The sequence below is a fragment of the Chaetodon trifascialis genome, chromosome 19 (genome assembly GCF_039877785.1).
Source record: "Chaetodon trifascialis isolate fChaTrf1 chromosome 19, fChaTrf1.hap1, whole genome shotgun sequence".
Taxonomy (NCBI): Eukaryota; Metazoa; Chordata; class Actinopteri; order Chaetodontiformes; family Chaetodontidae; genus Chaetodon; species Chaetodon trifascialis.
The window spans coordinates 4,339,286-4,358,110 of NC_092074.1; the positions used below are offsets into that span (position 1 = coordinate 4,339,286).

The following is an 18,825-nucleotide window of genomic DNA, read 5'->3' on the forward strand; positions in this document are numbered from 1 at the left end:
GATATGGATATGCCATTCTTTGTTGGAATACACAAGATGTGTTTCATAAGAGTTTGATTCACAGCCCACAGAAGATCCTGAGTCACCAGGAAATAGTTTGTATAGTCTCTTAATCTCCCTCTCACACCTCTCCCTCTGCGTCTGCATTGACTGTGAGTGATTCATATCTCGTCTGCCCTTCCTCTGACTCCTGCTCAGGTGACTGCAGACAAAAAAAAGGCTTTGATCTCTTTGACAGAATCAGATTTTTTCACCTTCTTGTTCTTTTATCCCAGGAGAGTTGACTGAGCATGTATTCTTTCTCACCGCTGACCTGCTGTACTCCCTTTGCTCTCACTCATCCAAGCCTGAGAGTTTCACAGCCACAAGCCCGCACTGTTGGCTGCTAATCAGCTCTGCTGGAGCAAGACTTAAGTGCCTTGCTCGAGGGCAACTTGGCAGTTGTTGAGCAGTGTATTAGTCAGAAGGTGAATCTTAAATTGAAGAATGCAAAGTTCATACTTAATATTTGCTCAGCTGTTGAAAACAACAGATCTGTAAAAATACCTTGCAGTATAATGTAGGATTCTGGTTTATTCCAGTCAGTAATAATAACAGGGTACTTTTTAAATTAATTTCTGATATCACGGAACATGATGGCTTTGCTAAAATGCAAACCAACAGGTTTGTCAAATTTATTTAAAAGAAAAAACAAAGGCAAAAAGGAACATTTCACCCATACTGTCCATCATAAACATCCATCACCACGTACAAACTGCCATCCTGGTTCAACTTTGACCTACTGTACTGTTTGTCAGATAATCAACACTGACATATAATCAACATCACCAGTAGAGTACCAAGCTCGGTCGGGATTGACAATAATAGCTATATTGGGTGTATGATAAGCAGCAATATCAACAAGTGACAGCAGCAAACTTTTCCTGATCCTGAGTTTTGGTCTCACTCTGCAGTTGCCATCTGTAGTTTAGCTGCTGTAAGTGCTCTGATATCAGTCTGCCTCCTTTGTTAGACAGCACACTGCTACTCATGCAGGTCATGTCTCCCTCTCCAAACACACTCTCGCCCCATTGTGATGAATGTGACTGATGCAGTTTGGTGCACTGAGATGGGGTTTTTACTCTGAGGAGATTGTTGACAGCTTCCCAGATTTCCATTTGTCTGACACCGCGTTCTGAGCCTCCCTCCAGTGTGAGCTGATCTCACAGAGGTGGAGAACATCTGACTTACAGGATGAATTGTAGCCTTGGTAACAGCAGATTTGGTGTGGACCAGTTCAGGTTGGACCATGTTCATGCTGCCTCACAGCTCTCTCTGCAAACTGTCAGACCTCAGACAGATTACAGATTACTTGGTTGGTTTGGACATGTTGCATAATTGTTTGTAGTTTATCATTTCACATGCCTCTTTCAGTTCCACAGTCACTGTCTTACATCTTCCCCAGCCGCACAATACTGTGTCTGTCTGACCAAAGAGATGACAGATTACTTAATCTGCTGTTTTAAGAAAAATGTTTTATTTTGAACTGATGTGTAAAAATGTGACAGCATCCCCTACAAACTGGAGCCTCACACTTTGTAAATCAGCATTCTTTAATATTGTTAGTTGTTAAGCTGTTAGTTATTTCAAGACGCTTACTTTCAAATTCTTATAATGCCAAAAAACAAAAAGGGACGTTTGCTGCCTCACTCCTAATGATGGAAGGCTACAGACCAGGATTCTCCTTCTGCCACCTGTTTTGATCAATATAATCCTACAGGCCTCTGAATTAAACTCACAGAGAGCCACAGAACTGTAGATTCAGGAGGTATCATGCTGAAATAATGTTAAATCCAATGCTGTCTGACTGATAAACAAACCTGATAATCACACTGAATTGCCACATCTTTCTACTTCATTTTTCAAACTGAGTTTTTTTTGTTACTGAGGGGTTGTTATTTAAGAGTTGTTGTCTTCATAGGTCAACTTACAGCAACCAGTAGAGCTGTGCTGATCTCGCCCAAGTTTGCTGCCATTTTTAAGTTACTGTTTTTATGGCTCTAGCACAAGAAGATGACATCCCCATCTGAAATCTTATCTTATCTTATCTTATCTTATCTTATCTTATCTTATCTTATCTTATCTTATCTTATCTTATCTTATCTTATCTTATCTTATCTTAAAGCTCTCATTGTCTTGTTTGTTTGTCCAAAAAGAAGATATCCAGCTCTCAGTGAGAAAAATCTGACCTGTTTTGATTGGTAAAAGTTCAAAATGTGTGCTGTGGTTCAATCTAGAACTAGACCATAAGACCTCAAAAAATATTTACTGTATTTTGACCAATACTAGATAGGAGATGTTAGATTGTCAATGTCCATGGACTGACAGCAAGGGATGTTGTGATTACATGGTCTGCATCTTAAACAGTTAGGTCACCGGGGAACCCCACAAAATCCAGTGTCTACCTGGAAAAACTACGCACTTTTGAAATAGAAAATACGAGGATGCAGCACAGCCATTCATTTCACTTGGCTGAAACATGGTGACAGGATAAAACACAGCGGGTCATGAGTTTGTGACTGGTAGAGCAGGTGAGGAGTGGATGGATGGAAAGTACAGAGAGTACAAGCAATCGACGAAAGGGATTTCACCTTTGCAAAGTCCAGACTTATGAAGGAGTACCATCTTGTTACACACCCTGTTTAGGGCTGGGCAACATGGTAAAAAAATATGGTGGTGTGGTTGCTGGGGTGGAACCTTTTCGGATGTTGGTCAAAATTTTGTTGTGTTTCCCGTCTTGGTTGGCATCGACCAACAGCATATTTTGCAGACTGTTTTAGTGCTTCGTCGCTTTTAAGATATCCAAACCACTTCCATATAATTAACCAAGTAATTTGAGCTGTAAGCCAAAAACTGCAGACTGACTGGCTGTTGTTGTGTTTTTTGTGCGACAGACTGTTCGATCTGTCCATATCGAGTAAAAATATCCAAAGCTTATCACCGCTATCAATGTAGATTTGATCACCATCTCCTCAAGATGGCTTTATCACCCAGCTGTACCTCTGTTTAATATTTAAGAGGAGAAAAGCATGTCATAAGTGAGAGTGGAGTTCATAACTCTTGTCTGTTCTGATCAAACTGTCATTTGCAATTCTTGGAGTTTACAGATTGTGGGCTGCTGATGCGAAAGGTTACAGTATATGTTTTCACAATCAACTCAGTGATTCATTGCCAGAAGACAAGACCTGTTTGTCTCCCATTATTCTTCTGATTTTGTATAGTTCTAATCACATCCCATGAGTGTCTGTCCATCTTGCTTTTGAGTCATCCCCAACCCATTCCAAATTTGCCTGAGTGTGCTACCTCCATCTACACTCTGCTGTCACCAGCCAGGCAGACACACAAGAATCTTAACAAGAACAAACGTCAGGAAGACCGGCCTGTCCAATCACAGCATAGGCTGGCCAACATCAGACTGCAGCCAAGCTCAATTTTGGGGTTTGCATTTACGAAGATTGATGTATTCTTGCTTTGTCTGCTTAACGAAGGCCTGGCATGAAGCACCTTCCAAGTCACCATCTGGTCAGCCTCATCCTGTCTGCTCAGATGACTGGCTCTACTGTGCCGTCTGTCTCCCCAGCCAGGGAGACATTGGGTGATAGCTGGCAACGAGGTACATCCACGCCTGTCCTCCAGCAGGCTCAGCTTGAGCGACGGGGACATGCTGGCTACAAAGTGGTCATTAAGGAAAAATGTGGAGCTGATTCTGTTCCCTGTCATGAAACTGGGGCAGGGGGACAATGGATTGGTTGCCTTTTACCTGCTTGCTACAGGCATTATCTCATACACAAGTGTCTGGATTTGTATGAAACCTGATGCACATCACGGCTTGGCTCTTGCATTGTCAAACTTACACTGATTTGACTGAGGCTACATGTGAACTTGCCAGTCAAACCAAAGTGTTGCGTGGATTGGGTCAGAAGTGGATTGGATCACCACTGGTGTGCTGTTTGCTTACTGTTGCCTTGTTGATGTCAAGCCTGGGAACAATAGTGTTTGAGAAAATGCATCTTCAGCCGGCCGCAAATGTTCACCTTAGTTAGCAGACCTAAAGCAGTGTAGGAAGTCCTCCGCCTTGTTTAGTAATAATCAGGCTTGAACGTCATCTCTCCTCAGCCCCTGGCACGTTGCTCAGGCATTCAGCCAGGACAGGCCTGGCTGTGCAGCAGGAGGGAGGGGCTCACCTATTTGTCCAGTCAACAAAGCCCAGACACAGTGAGAGAGGTAGACTTGCCCATTCAGTTTCAAGCTTGGACACCCTCCAAGCAGCTACAGTTTTTTTTCTTCATGTGTTGAGGAAAAGGCCCTTTTTCTGTGCTGAGACTGAAATATGTTTGCAATTTGGAGTCCACATTTCCCCTCAGGCAAAGCAATTATTGGTGGTCAGCTGTGATTGGTGTTGGGGGGTGGGGATGTATGGGTATTATATAAGAGGGACTCAGAACACTGCTTGCTTTGAATTAACAATTGAATGATTGAAACTGGGTGAAATTGTTGGGAATGCCTTTGCAGTGATGCTCTTCCTTAAATACTGTACCTGCTATTCCATATTGCTAGAAATCATAACCAGGGACTATGATGCATCAAAGGTTTGCCCAAACTGCAGTGAACACCCTTCATCTATGCAGGTCACCGTGGCTTTTAACAAGAAGCAGCAGCAGGAAGTGTTCAGTTTGCATTGCTGATGGGGATTGATTGGTGTGCGGTGGTTAAGATTTTTGGACTGGCATGCACTAATATCTATACACTATGGAAAATGCATTATTTTTGTGGTCCAGTGAGCAGAGAGTACGGAGTATATGAGATGCAATCACTGGTGTTTCATCAGGGTTTATGTTAAGTCAGGCCAGCTGAGTCACTGATAGCGCTTGTTTAAATGCACCAGAGCTGCTCTTGTTTATATGAGTGGGAGAGTGCAAAGGATGAAGGACTGCAGTTTAGAACAAAGTTGACTGACTCAAGCTTTGCAGTTTATGTTGTGTGTGAGAGAACAAGTGAGTGATGCAGATGTAGAGGATAGTGAAGGAGCTTGCTCTTCCGGCAGAGCAGCCTTCTCCAGATGGCCAGAGAGAAAGGGCACTCCTGCATTGAGGTGGCGTAGTGCTTAAGGTGCACGATATGGATGGCTGCTTTTGTTGCATGTCACCCCCCCCCCCCCCCCCCCCCCTTCCCCCATTGCCTGTCTTCACTTCTCTCTCACTTCTAGATAAAGGCAGAAAATACCTCCCGTCAATTAAGGTTGAATTTTTTGTATTGCATGACCAACTGTGTGCACATGATGAGCCTTCAAGAAACAGAGAGACAGCAGTCTGTTATATTTTGAACAGTGTTTGAATGATGGAAGGACTAGACTGATTCCTCTTTGGCACCACAGCAGATGCAGCATACAGATTCCTTTTGTAGGAATGGCCGCCGTGCATCATTTCCCTTGTGGCTGTGAGAGCACTGCAGCAGTCATTGTGTAGATACTCTTGCAAGATGCACTATTTGTTGTTTGTCCTTTGTTGGAGTCGCCTTTGCTCCCTGGCCCTGCTGTGAACAACAGTGGATGGTTCTTTGTTTTACAGTTTTACAGTGTAGCAGCAGCCATTGCATGGCACGCGTGTTGTTTTCTTCTCGCTCTCTCATTCTTCCTTTCTTGGAAAGTATGCTGGTCACCTGAGTGCCAGTGTGTTTTGGAAGTAGGCAGTAGAATATGACTGGCTTGGGGGGACCACAGACCAGTAAGCTAATAATCAACAAGAACCTTTGCACAGTCAATGCAGCAGCAGGCCACAATGTTTCAATTTGTCAGAGGCACATGCTGGATCTGTGCACCAGCTGCAAATACATAATTGAAGAAGTTTGTGGGTGCATGTACAAGATTGTGAAGCTTGGCGCAAAACCTTGCTGCAGGTAATGTGCACAACCATTATTCATGGCAGTTCTTCCAAAAGTCTATTAATGAAACACTGGATTTAGAAGATTATTGTGTTCATTGTTGAGTGTCACTGTTTACTCTTGACAGCTCACTTCACTGAGAGTCCTTCATTTGTCTTCCCAACGTGTTCCAGAAAAGTCCTCCTTGAAATAGTGATTCAGTCTGGCAACACGTCAGCTCTCCCACCGTGGCCAGACTTTAACGGCCTGACTCCTCCGTCAAAGACCCGGGCACATGATGCAGGCCACTGTAATTAGTTTATAAAGCAGAGAGCATAAAGTCCTCCTCGGCTCTCATTCATACGCTGACTGCTCATCTGTATATTCCATCCCCTCTCTCCTCTCCAGCAGTTAATTTAAGGAGCAGATGATGGGAGTGAATCCATTAGAAAGAGTGTGATTTAAAGGGTTGTCACCCTCCTCTGTTCACTCCTCCTCCTCTTATTGCAGTCATTCTGTTCTCCTGCTCAGACACACACACACACACACACACACACACACACACACACACACACACACACACACACACACACTGGAACTTTACTCATTGTGTGGATCCCTCCACGTCTGACTTCCAACTATTCTACTGTTGCTCACTGAATATATTACTCTATATTACTCTATGAAGTATCTCAATACAGGAGCTACACTCCAATAATATTTTCTGGAATCCATTTGGGAATGACCCCAACATTATTGAGGGACATGACCACACACATCGCCAGCAATTAGCTCATTAGAACAGTGGCAGTGAACATGAAGGGTGGTGCCAGCACTGCTACCCTGGCAGAGGAGGTATTGATTGGCCGGTCTCGTCATGCAGATTAGTTATTTCTGCTTGGAACTGACTATTTATATATTTTGCTGGGTAACACACAAAAACACACAAGCACTTCCAATTTCATACACAGGCTTAAGAATTATGCGTGGGTGGTGGGTGTTTGTGTTTTTCTGCGTAGGCATGTGTTTTCTAGACCACCGCCAATATATGAGAAAGAATGCTCCTTGCAGAGCATATTGGGTTTAGTAGTGTATAGGGTAGCAGCAGTATATCAGTCCTATGGTATACCATAGTATGAAAATTGATGCCTATCATACCATGTACATTTGCTTATCTACGATACTGAAAGTGAAATCTATACAGTTACATACATCCAAGTGCCCACAAGTGTGACCAGCGTTGGAAAAGAAATGGGTACTGCACATGCTACGCACACTGAAATATTTACATTTTCACAACCTGCATGGATGATCTTGTCTTCTCCTGGCTTCAAGGCTTTCCAACTGCACTGAGGACAGGATTTTTACAGGATCTGGCTGGTGCAATTGGTTGATTTTTGGCAAAATTTTGAATATGACATGCAGAATAAGTTGATCTTGATGTAATATCACTATTTTCAGGTTAGATTTGGTTAATTCTCTTGAAGTAAATGTTCGTTGCACATCATTTGTTCAAGGACCATCAGAAATTTGAAAGTCCAACAATAACTTCTTTTTGTACAGTTTCTGGCTTTGGTAAATTGTATAATTACAGTACAAATGGTGAATTGAGGTACATCCACACAGGGAATAATAGAGAGGAGTCTGTAAATATATGAAACACATATGTCATTCAAACAAAAAAACAAAAAGATTTGTGGCCTTCTTGTGGCTTAGTGGTTAAAACACAGACCATGTGACCACAGCGTTTACTATTTGATTATTACCAGCAATGTTTTTGTTCACATGCTGTTGTAGAAAGTCCAAATGTATTTTGCCTTCTGCTGTTTTTTGCAGACACCAAACAGCTTCAGGCCAACTGTGATGTAAATGTAGAGCAGGAAAACCAAGATGGATGTGATCAGATTCATCACCTGACTGTAGAAAGTGTACAACAGAGTGTTTAATTGCATTTAGATCTTATCTGGAACTGAGACATTTGAAACGTTGTGGAAATGAGGCCAAACCTTCTTCAAAAGTCAGTCTCCTCATCTGACTCTTGCTAAGAGAGCAAACAAACCTGTTTCCCAAAATATCTGTATGTTCCTCAACATACCACCCTAAAATTCCACCACAGTCCTTAAAAGACTTAAATGAAGGCATATAGTAAATATGAAGACTCTGACTTTGTGAAACATGGAGGTATTTTCGGCCACATCGTTGCTTTGCCGTCGCAGTCAGGTCCCCTCTGCCCTCTTCCTCTCCTCTCCTCCAGACCTACTCTCTCTCTGTCTCATCTGCTTGGTGCTTTGCCAGACTGCTCAGTGAGCTAGATACTGACTCTGTGTGTTTGTGTGTGTCTGTGTGTGTGTTTCAGATTACTGGCCCTTAATTCTATCACCTCTCTAAACTGAGTGCACTGCACGTGTTGTGTATTTTCCGTTTTGCCCACCTGTGTGCCCTCAAATACCCTCATTTTGTAGATTACATGAACATCTTGGCCCTTGGCTGAAGGGCCTGTGAGGTTTGGACTCAGTTTAAAATCTCTGCTCAAGTGTACCTTGATTAAAGTTTTTCAGGCAAGGGGGAGTTTTTCTCACTTTCACCACCATCATCATGGATGTGAATAGTGAACACATTCTGACGTTCCCTCTCCAGGCGCTGGGAGTGCTCAGGCCTAGATTTCACACAGCTCTCCCTGAGCCTTTTTAATTAATACCAACACTGGTTTTATTAACATTTTCTGCCACTCTTCCCTGTGGCAGCTCTCTGTCTGATTACAGAGGGAGTCTGACTGCTCCCTCGAACTGCTGCTCATATTTAGAACACAGTGAGTGATGGATTTTGCTCCTTTTAGTACAGTTAAATCTACAGTTTGAAAATTGGCATTATCAAATGCCACATTTTTGAATGTGATCACTGCTTACGGATCTCATATTCACTGGCAGGTTTTTGGCGTGAATTTGCAGCAGCGTCCCTGGAACAGAGCATTTGTACTCAGCAAACCTTCCTTTGACAAATAAAGGTCTCTTCTTTCTGTTTCTGTGTTCCAGCCATGCATGGGAAGTTTACAGAAGTAATGCTTGTAACAGGGATGAGGATTTGCTACAAATTGGCTCTGTGTACTTGCATATCTTACCAGCTCCTTAGCAGAGAGCACCCTTTTTGTCCTTCAGCACCATCACTGACTTTTAACATTTTACCATTTGCCAGGAAATGTGACTGTTTTTCCCATAACAAGCAGGACTCTAACTGGAACTGAAGCTTTAACTACAGCTGGTTACCAAGCAGAGTGGCGGACAGAGTAAACAGACTTAACCGCCAAGGAAAAAGTTAGCAGCATGACTCATGACTGGCCAGTGCTGACTCGGCTCTCATCCTGATAAAAAAACACCTCTTCAGAGCAAAGTGTCACATCTGCATGAATTCAGTGTACCACCTCAAACCCCTAAAAGGCACTCCACACGCATAGGTGTTTGCATTTATGATGCTGATGAGAAAATAATTTGGGAAATGTCCATCAAGGCCTCTACACACCCCCACAGTTCTGAGAAGAAGTCTAATCAGCCAGTATAATTGATGAATGAATCACCAGTGTGGGTCTATTGTAGGTTTTTTGGGCCTTTTAAGGCTGAAACCTGAAGTTTTGAATCGATGAAGCAGAACTATAAGCTCAGAATTCATACCAGATGTGAGATGTCAGTGATGCAAAGTGATACCGAAGCTCATTTGTTGACACCAGTATCCATTCAGCCTGCATTCTTCTCTGAACCAGCTGTTCTGTCAGCAACACAGCTATATGTGGGTGCTGACTGCCAGAAATACCCTCAAAACTTCACATTGGTTCAGAATACAAGAATTGTTTTTATTTACTGATTCCATCAACCAAGGCTTTTATACCCCCGTAGTTAACCTGGAAATATCACAGTCAAACTGAGTCCCTTGATTGATTGTTAGACATGTAGTTCATAAGTTTATATCATATTGGCAGTAGGAGATTGTGTGACTTGAATGGCTGCCTGTGGAGATGGCGCTTCAGTAGTCTCTTAGAGTTGGTGTTGAAGTCTATCTGGCAAGTGAGATGAGTGAGAGATGTCACAAATGGAAGTATGCAAAGTATTGTTTTGATGACTAGATTTGCAGTATAGAATCTATTAAATGCCTTAAAATAGTGAAAATGCCCATTACAATTCACAGGGCCAGAGGTGACATCTTCAGAATGCTTGTTTTGTTCAGCCCAAGCCCCAAAGTCATTCAGTTTATGATCATATCAAACATATAAAAGCACCATCAAGGATGTTTGGTATTTTGGGGGACACATGTTAATAAACCTTTATTTGAGGCTTCATTTTATGTTGATAGAGTGGTAGTTTACCTGCTAGCTGATGTGTTCATCCTATTGTACAGCCATCAGCATACGGCTGTTCCAATTGCTGCAGACCTTCTGTAATATGTGTGGAATTAAGCAAGTACTCACAAAGCATGTGAGCCTTTGTGTATGTTATATCATTCTACTTGGTGGAATGTTTGCTTTTCTTGTTTATTTTCTCTGTATTGTCAAACTACTTCATTTTTTTAGTGGATAGATGTCTGTAGTTATCATTCTGTGGTCTAGCATGGCTAACAACATGTTAACAGCTGTCTGCTTGGCTAAGTGGCTGATAGCTGCTGGCTGACTGCCTTACTGACCCAGTGGAGGTGTCGGGTTGCCACCAACCGGGTGCTGAGTCATGAAGCTGCCGTGCAGATTACCATGAGGACGTGGGCGGTGGGAGGAGGACACACTGGGGGAGGCACTTGGCAGAGTGGACCTCCTCTACCCACCCCCCTTAGAGATTAGGACCTGAAGCTGTCACAGTCCCTCCATCCCTCCCTCATTGACAAATCCTCTAGTGGGAAGGAAGCATGTGGTAGGGAAACATGAGGAAAACAATCACATAAGTCACATCAGTCGCCAGTCATGGTGGGCCTTCATTGTGATTTTGAATGCCATGTTAACTCCTCCTGGTAAATAATATGTCCTTTATATGTGCCAGGTCATGCATAAAGGTATCCATCAGAAAAGATAGCAAAGATGAACTCATGAGAAAAATTGGATCAGTGTAAATCAAGTAGAACTAGATGTAGAAGGATGCACCAGACTGCTTTGTCTGAAATGCGACTTGGTCAAGTGTACAGTTTTCAAATACTGATAACCTACATGAAAAAGTGATTGCTATTTTGGGCAAGTGTGATTTGTGTACTTCCCGGTGCATTGAAGGGACAATACAAATGACAGTGGGCCTGGAGGAATTTCCTCAACATACCAACTACAGACTCATATTGTCACTTTCAGGAAGCCTTTGGCTAATTGACAGCATGAAAGTGATGAGCCATCCAGCTGAAGCAGCAGATTTCTATCTAAAACATGAAATCCTGCTCAGTACACGTTTCTCCCCGCCACCTCCCCGCTAACATTTCTTCCCTCTCACACCCAGACATACATGTCCACACTCTGTCTTTATTACTCTGGTGCTTCCTGCAGCATTGCATTCTTCTTTTGTTTCTTCTGCAGACATGGTCATACTTTCTCTTTCATTATCATTTTTCCTGTCTTTCGGTGACTCTCTTGCTTTCACAGACACACACTTTCTCTCTCCGTCTCTCTTTCTGTGGCCTGACCAGCTGGGTGGAAAGAATCACTTGTTTATCTCCCGTGCTGCCTGTCAGGGGCTTTTGCTTTGCCGTTGCCTAGCAACTGCAGAAGAAGCCGGCATTGCCTGCCCGTGTGTGTGTTTGAGAGAGAGGGAGAGAGAGAGAGTCCATGTTGACAGGGCAGGCCGAGGACAGACAGACGCGTGCCGTCCTCACTGCTCCCCTCACCTCCTGAGTGGCTGGCAGCCTTTGTGTGGCTCCCAGTGGAGCTACGCACACCTTGGACTTGAACAGCTGAGACACACTAATAGATATTCCTGACTAGACAGAGACCCACTCATCCCACTGTCTCTCTGCATCTAGCTGGCTGCAATACCGTAATGTATTATTTCATGTGACTGTTCAGTCATGACTCCTTTCACTCCTGAAACTGCCCTCCATCCATTCCCCCAGTGTTTTTATTTGTTTCAAATGTGGATGCATTGCACATTTATTAGAATTCTGATCTTGTCAAATATAATGGCTCATTATGGAACAGTAATTCAGGTTTTTGGTGGAACCCACAGAAACTATGGTCTTATAACAGCCTCATAACCAATATATGACTCCATAAAAAATGGATGATGTCACGCAACAAGCCTGAGTCTGAGTCAAGCCTTTCTGGCTCCTTGGGGGTCTGAAGAAAACACTTAAAGTGTGATTAGTTTGCAGGAGCATAATAATAAATAACTGTAAGCTATTTAGTGAAATATTTCAAACCTACCTGTGAAGGAGATAAGGACACAACTAACCTTTGATGTGTGCAGGTTCCTTGGATCATCGTAGCAACATGCAAAGAGGGTTTCAACCAGCTTGTTTTGCCCATAAGGATCAGACCAGGGTTAAAGTATTATAGTGAAAAATAAGTCCATATCCTAAAAATATTCAGTTTACCATGATAGATGAAAGCAGTGTATCCTTACGTGTGGGAGATGTTTGACATTTTTTCTTTATAAATATGTGATATAACCTCGTCTGTCCCTTCAATTGCAGTGGAGATTGTGTGCTAGATTTTACATAATTTGGCTTTTACAGTTTTGCATAAGTTTAATATTTCATAATGCAGCCCTCATTTAAGCAAGGCATTCATATGAACAAAAAGGAGGTGTGTTTCCCTCACATACAAACCTGTCTGGATCTTCAGCAGGGAGCTGTGGCTGTGACCTCCAGCATATGCTGCACCCTCACTCTTAAACAGTAGATGTCTGAGTCAGTCTTAACACCAAACCTGCCCTGAGAGAAGCTCATTGTCTTTCTGCTCCACACCTCCCGTCCTGTTTGGAGCTTGTCATATGTATCACTGTGGAGAGAGCTGCTGGGAATATTTCTTCCTCTTTTGGAAGCTCCACTTTGGGTCCAGCAATCTCAACAATCGTGCCCAGGGGACTGAGCCATTGCATCGCACGCAGCATCTGTCATACCATAGCATGAGGATTGGGAATTGGCAAGGGGTGTGTGTGTGTGTGTGTGTGTGTGTGTGTGTGTGTGTGTGTGTGTGTGTGTGTGTGTGTGTGTGTGTGTGTGTGTGTGTGTGTGTGTGTGTGTGTGTGTGTGTGTGTGTGTGTGTGTGTGTGTGTGTGTGTGTGTGTGTGTGTGTGTGTGTGTGTGTGTGTGTGTGTGCGTGCGTGCGTGCGTGGGGTGGAGGAATGGTGGCAGAACCCTCCTTCCCCTCCCTCTCCTGAAGCCCTGCTGTCAGCAACAGGGTTGGGAAGGTAGGCATGTCTCTGGGCATGTGCAGACACGTCTGAGCAAGAGTCTAGCTCCTGCTCTATACTGCCTCCTCCTGTCTGACTGTCTGTCTGTCAGCCAGTCACTGGTGCCAGATACTGTAAACGGGGAGAGTCAGAAGCTCAGGTTTCTATGAGCCTCTGCGCCCTTATCCTTTGTTGTTTTGAGTTTTACAGTTATTGCTTATCTCCCATGTAGCCTCATTAAACATAGTGTGGGCTGCTACTGCACTATGCAGATAAAAGCCCAAGCTTATGCAAGAAAGGAAATGAATTGTAGCGTGGTGTCTGCAGCACAGTTCACCTCAGATGACTCTCAGTAGTCTGCCAGGGAGTGATGATGTCACAGCGTCCCTCGTTATAAATACTGTATCTCCCTCTCTCCGCACCGGCTGACCTCACTTCACAGCGCTGAAGACCTCAATCCTCTCCGCTCTACCCACAATTCCCAGAGATGCTCTCCCTCTCTGTTTCTGTTTAGTTATTTAGCTAATGGCCATGCTTTAACACTCTGTGCATGTCTGTCATGAATCATGGCATTACGGGCTTGTTGTCGCATTCATCCATCTGTGTTGCTTTGCAGTGTTTGGATGAAAGTACAGGAAAAAAAAACAGTTCACTGGACCCTCAGTACACTCCATCCATCTCAATTGCACCCTGTCAGTGGATTTAATAGTCTCTGTAGAAGAAGTCACATCTAAGGCTACAGCTGCTCAGCTCATGTGTGTGTTCAACAAGGACTGTGTCACTGCATGCTGCTGAAATGGGTACAGTGGGTTGATTCACGTGGTCCTGTAATACTGGCAATGCTGACAGGTATTTTGAAGAAGTGACATCACAGTCATGCTAAAATGCTGGCATGTAGCCTGATGTGCATCTGGATTGAAGGTTGCGGCTGTCTTGAGTTTGTTGGCATTACTCTCTTGTTTTCCTCTTGCCACCCCATTATCTCAGTGGGCTTTTTCTTTTCAGACCACGGTAAACATGAATATGGTCATTTCCGCAGTCTTGTATAACGTTATAGTCCATACATTCTAGTTGTAGTGGTACGGTAAATGTAACATGGGGACATCTATGGTGGGACAACAGCATAATATTAGACGACTTAATACAGCAGATCAGTGCATGAAAGTGAGATGGTCAAAGTCAAATCTCATGTCCCATCACATATACTGAGGTCAGTATTACAGTTGGTATGATGAGGCCTGATGTCAATGACAGGCAAGATTTGCAGTAGTAAACAGATATTTAGTTCAATTTATTTTCAGTTTTGTTTGTTTAAGTAACTGAATGAAGCTTCTAATTTGTTACACTGTGTTTGGGACGAAAGATTGTTCTTCTCTGTCAAATTAATTGAATAGATTTGTTGTTTTATTGCAGGCCAGAAAACATGTCTCCATCTCCATGGCGTCTTCCCCTACATCTACGTGCCATACGATGGCCACGGCCAACAGCCAGAGCGCTACCTACGGCAGGTGGCCTTCAGCATCGACAGGGCTCTCAACGTTGCCATGGGAAACCCTGCATCCAACACCCAGCATGTCTTCAAAGTGGTCCTGGTCTCTGGCATGTAAGTGACTCATGATTTCTGGTCATACCAGCAGCTGATGAAGTTGAGATTTGCTCTGAGTAGTAGCATGAAACATGACCATTTTCAAATTCTTGGAATAACAAATCCTTATAATGAATGATGCAGGTTTACGTGCAGTGTGTCATTTTAATCCATGTTGTCTTTGTCTTGTCTTACAGGCCTTTCTATGGCTACCACGCTAAGGAGAAGCACTTTATGAAGATCTATCTGTACAATCCTCAGATGGTCAAAAGGTAAGGTTAGAGGGGATCGATGCAGTTTAATGTGAATAGGGATCATCCTGAGCTCCAGTTGTTTGATATTACTGAGTGCCAGACTGTGTGCGCATGACTCCGCCAGCTCACTAAACTGAAATCGATTGCTGTGTATTCAGTTGTACAAATTGATTGGTTGAGTGTGTGTGTGTGTGTGTGTGTGTGTGTGTGTGTGTGTGTGTGTGTGTGTGTGTGTGTGTGTGTGTGTGTGTGTGTGTGTGTGTGTGTGTGTGTGTGTGTGTGTGTGTGTGTGTGTGTGTGTGTGTGTGTGTGTGTGTTTGTGTGCATGGAAGCACACTGGAAGACTGTGAATTATTTGCCAGAGCGATCAGTGTTTGTGGTGACAATGTGAGTGGAGTTGTGCAGCTGAATTGGTGCTTGGCAGAAAGAGTCACACATGAGGGAGAGAGGAAAAGAGAGGGACAGGAAGAGGCTTGAGGAGATGGCTGTATGTAGCGATGAGGAAGAAAGGGAAAAGGAAGACTAAAATACAGACTGAGGAAGAAAAAGAACAAGGGACTGCAGTGAAAAAATCCTAAAGCAATGACGAGAGGGAAAGAAGGGAGAGGATATCTGAAGAAGAAGGATCAGAGGCTAAAAAGGCTGAGGCAGATGAGAAAGAAGAACAGGAGAATTTGACTGGCAGGTATGGCTGCCCTGCATCCCTCCTCAGCCCCTTGTCTCTGATCAGTCAGTCAATCAGTCTGCACGGTGCTCTGACCTTTAAAGGGGAAACATGACTCCAGGCCAGAGCTTAAACATTCACACAGTGAACCACTCCCCGTTCATCTTGATCTGGCAAGTGCTGCGAATGCAAGGATTTCTGTGGTTGATGATGGCTCTTGAAACCAGTTGTCCTTTTTCCTGTGTGGACACTTGACATAGATTTAAATGAAGGGATTACCTTTATATATTTTAAAGAGGTGCTCCACTGATTTTAAATGTCATAGTCATCTGACATTTGAAAACAGTCGTCTAATGTCTTCTGTGGCTCTGAGGAACTTTCTAATTCTGAAAGCCTTTTTACACAAAGCACATTACAAATACACAGCACAAAGACATTCAGCTTTGTCAGTGTAATTTGAAAGATGGGCTTTTTACCAGGAAGGGGACTGACTTGTGTGAAGTACTGGTGAAACAATGAAAAATCATCCAGGAAGACCAGTTAGAGTAACAGATTGTGTTCAAAGGCTTTTCAGATGCCTGAACACCATAGAACAGGCTGTAATACAGACAGGAGAACTTTTTTTTGCAACAAAGCTGATATGGCGTCACATCACTCACAAAGTTAACAGAAGAACACATGTATTTCATTGACCAATGCAGTGCCTTGCCAGATGACGTACTGTTGCTTTGTAGCAAATACTCAGCCCGGTTGAACTTTTTGGCTGGCTGTCCTTGTGTTGGCACCCCTGTCATACTGGTGCACTTGTTGCTTTCAGATAAATGAGAGTGCTGTCTGAAACTGTGAAGAAACACAGCCTCTTCTTCATTTGAATGAGGCCTCAGTACCTGCACAGAGGCCTTCAGCCCAGACAAAATGTTGAAAGTTGAAAGGTTCAGCTTGGGTCAGAACACATTTATAGCATTATCTGGTGTCTTAATCAGCAATCACCTACATGCAAGCACACGTTCCAAGTAGATTACTTATAATATGATAACATGAACGCTGTATTTCTACTGATTACCTTGATATGATTGTCACGATGAAAGATAAAATCATGGTCACAGTGATAGCTAAATCCTGTGTCAGAGTAGTGTCAGCATTGTTTTGGTGTGAGATTAACCTTCGAACTCATGATGTGTTACTCAAACAGGACGTCCTGGATCAGATTTCAATCTCTGAGTCCCTGCGAAGGCCTCATTCACACACCCTGATTTAAATGGCACGCTCTTTCTTGCCACTCACGAGCTTGAAGCGTGTGGGCACTTCTGCATTGAGCACATAGTTTTTATACCTGGCTCTATACTCAGATGGCCAATTAGTTTCTCACGTTTCAGTCATAGTGGAGCACAACGAAGCTGTCCAATTTCTGAGCGATGTGTTTCCATGCATCATTTTCTCACTGAGGTCCTGGTTGTGTTGTAGAAACTTCTGCCAGGCCCAGACCAACAGCCCAGACCCCTTGATTTCAAAGGGAGAAACTAATCCTCTTCTGATCCATATCATCTCAGCTACACAAAAACAGCCAATAATTGTGTAGCGGAGGGGAAATGACCGCTAACCGTGTGGAATTCTCTTTGCCAAATGGCGGCAGATATGTTTTATGATGGAATAACCTCTGTTTGTCGTAGGGTGTGCGAGCTGTTACAAAACGGAGCAGTGATGAACAAGAGTTACCAGCCCCATGAGGGCCACATCCCCTTCCTGCTGCAGCTCTTCATAGACTACAATCTGTACGGCATGAACCTGCTTAACTTGGGGGCTGTCAAGTTCCGCAGAGGCCAGAAAAAAGGTGAGCAGACAGAGGTCACAGCTGATCCCTCCTTTGGGTTTTCTTTCATTTTTTCCAGGTGTTTTCTCTTTGTGTATTCCAGATGTTTGGGGACACACAGCTCTCTGTCCATTCTAACAGCAATTCCTGGTTTCTTTCTTTATACCTGTCTTTGAAAGTGTTGCAAGGGTTTTCTTTCTTCAGTCATCATTATCTAATTTTAATATTAGTATTTGATTACAGTGCTAACACCAAAACCAAATCATAAACAAAGAACATGCTTAGACCTGACCTGTTTTCACCCATCCCATACCTCCTCTTGTTTGAGGCAGTTTTTAGGTTATGCATGCATCCCTGTGCCATTGAAGAAGTGGCCTCACAGGACACACTGCTGTTTTTTTGTGTGGCCACAGCCAGGCTTCCCTCTGCTCACTGCATTGTTCCCCTGGCTGAGCATGGATAGAGAGCGGGCCAGGGAAGGCTGCCATGCCTTGTGTCATATCAAATTAGTCCTGATCTCACCTCAGCCTCGGGATGCCTCTGTTGCTTTTGAAAGCTCTCTGTTTTCATCTTACTTCTTTTCACATGCTTCGTCTTGTGGTCTTCTCTCTTTTCTTTCTCTCTTTTTATACTCTCTCTGGACCATTTTAGCTATTCTGTTCTTTTCACTCGTGCTTGCTGAGGTGGCAAAAGTAAAATCGAGTGGAAGCGTGATGCCTCCTGAAAGTCATTCAGGAAGCTTCTACAGAATCAGGAAATAAAGGAAAAAAAACTCAACGGTGTGTGGACAGAACAAGAACAAGCGAGCAGATATTGGGTGTCAGCAGCAGGCACTTTGCAGTCTCAGTCTCTGTTTTTGTTGTGTTTGCCTTGAGCTCCTCGGCACAGAGTCCTTTGGAGCTCCGTCAGCCCTGCAGAGTGACAACACAGAGACACACAGTAGACCTGCATCTTCTCCAGGGTTTGCCTTCAAACACTCTGTTCATAATGCTGATGCCCGGCAAAAGTTGCATGCATCGCTTTGTGAAATGTAAACAGATAAAGTACGATATCTACATCTATATTTACATTTTTCTGTTTTCGATATCACTGTACTTGTCAGGGTGATATTGTCTTTGTCCAATTTTAGCAACTCTGGACCCAGCTTTAAAAAAATACATTTCCATAATGGTATGTTCTTGTTAACTGTCTCTGTTACTGGTTAGCGTTCAGACATCCAGAGCAGCATTAGTGATTCATGTGGGGGTGTGTGTCTGGCAACCTGACAA

The 18,825-nt window shown here is 43.5% G+C and overlaps 1 protein-coding gene across 1 annotated transcript in view; it reads left to right on the plus strand.

Moving 5' to 3' along the window:
- The window catches only part of rev3l (REV3 like, DNA directed polymerase zeta catalytic subunit), a 75,003-nt gene that overhangs the window by 17,792 nt on the left and 38,386 nt on the right, over positions 1-18,825 (plus strand). The window contains exons 2-4 of the mRNA XM_070986792.1: positions 14,658-14,847; positions 15,027-15,101; positions 17,418-17,578. Of these exons, the coding sequence (XP_070842893.1) occupies positions 14,658-14,847; positions 15,027-15,101; positions 17,418-17,578 (426 nt within the window). The remainder of the gene's footprint in view (positions 1-14,657; positions 14,848-15,026; positions 15,102-17,417; positions 17,579-18,825) is intronic.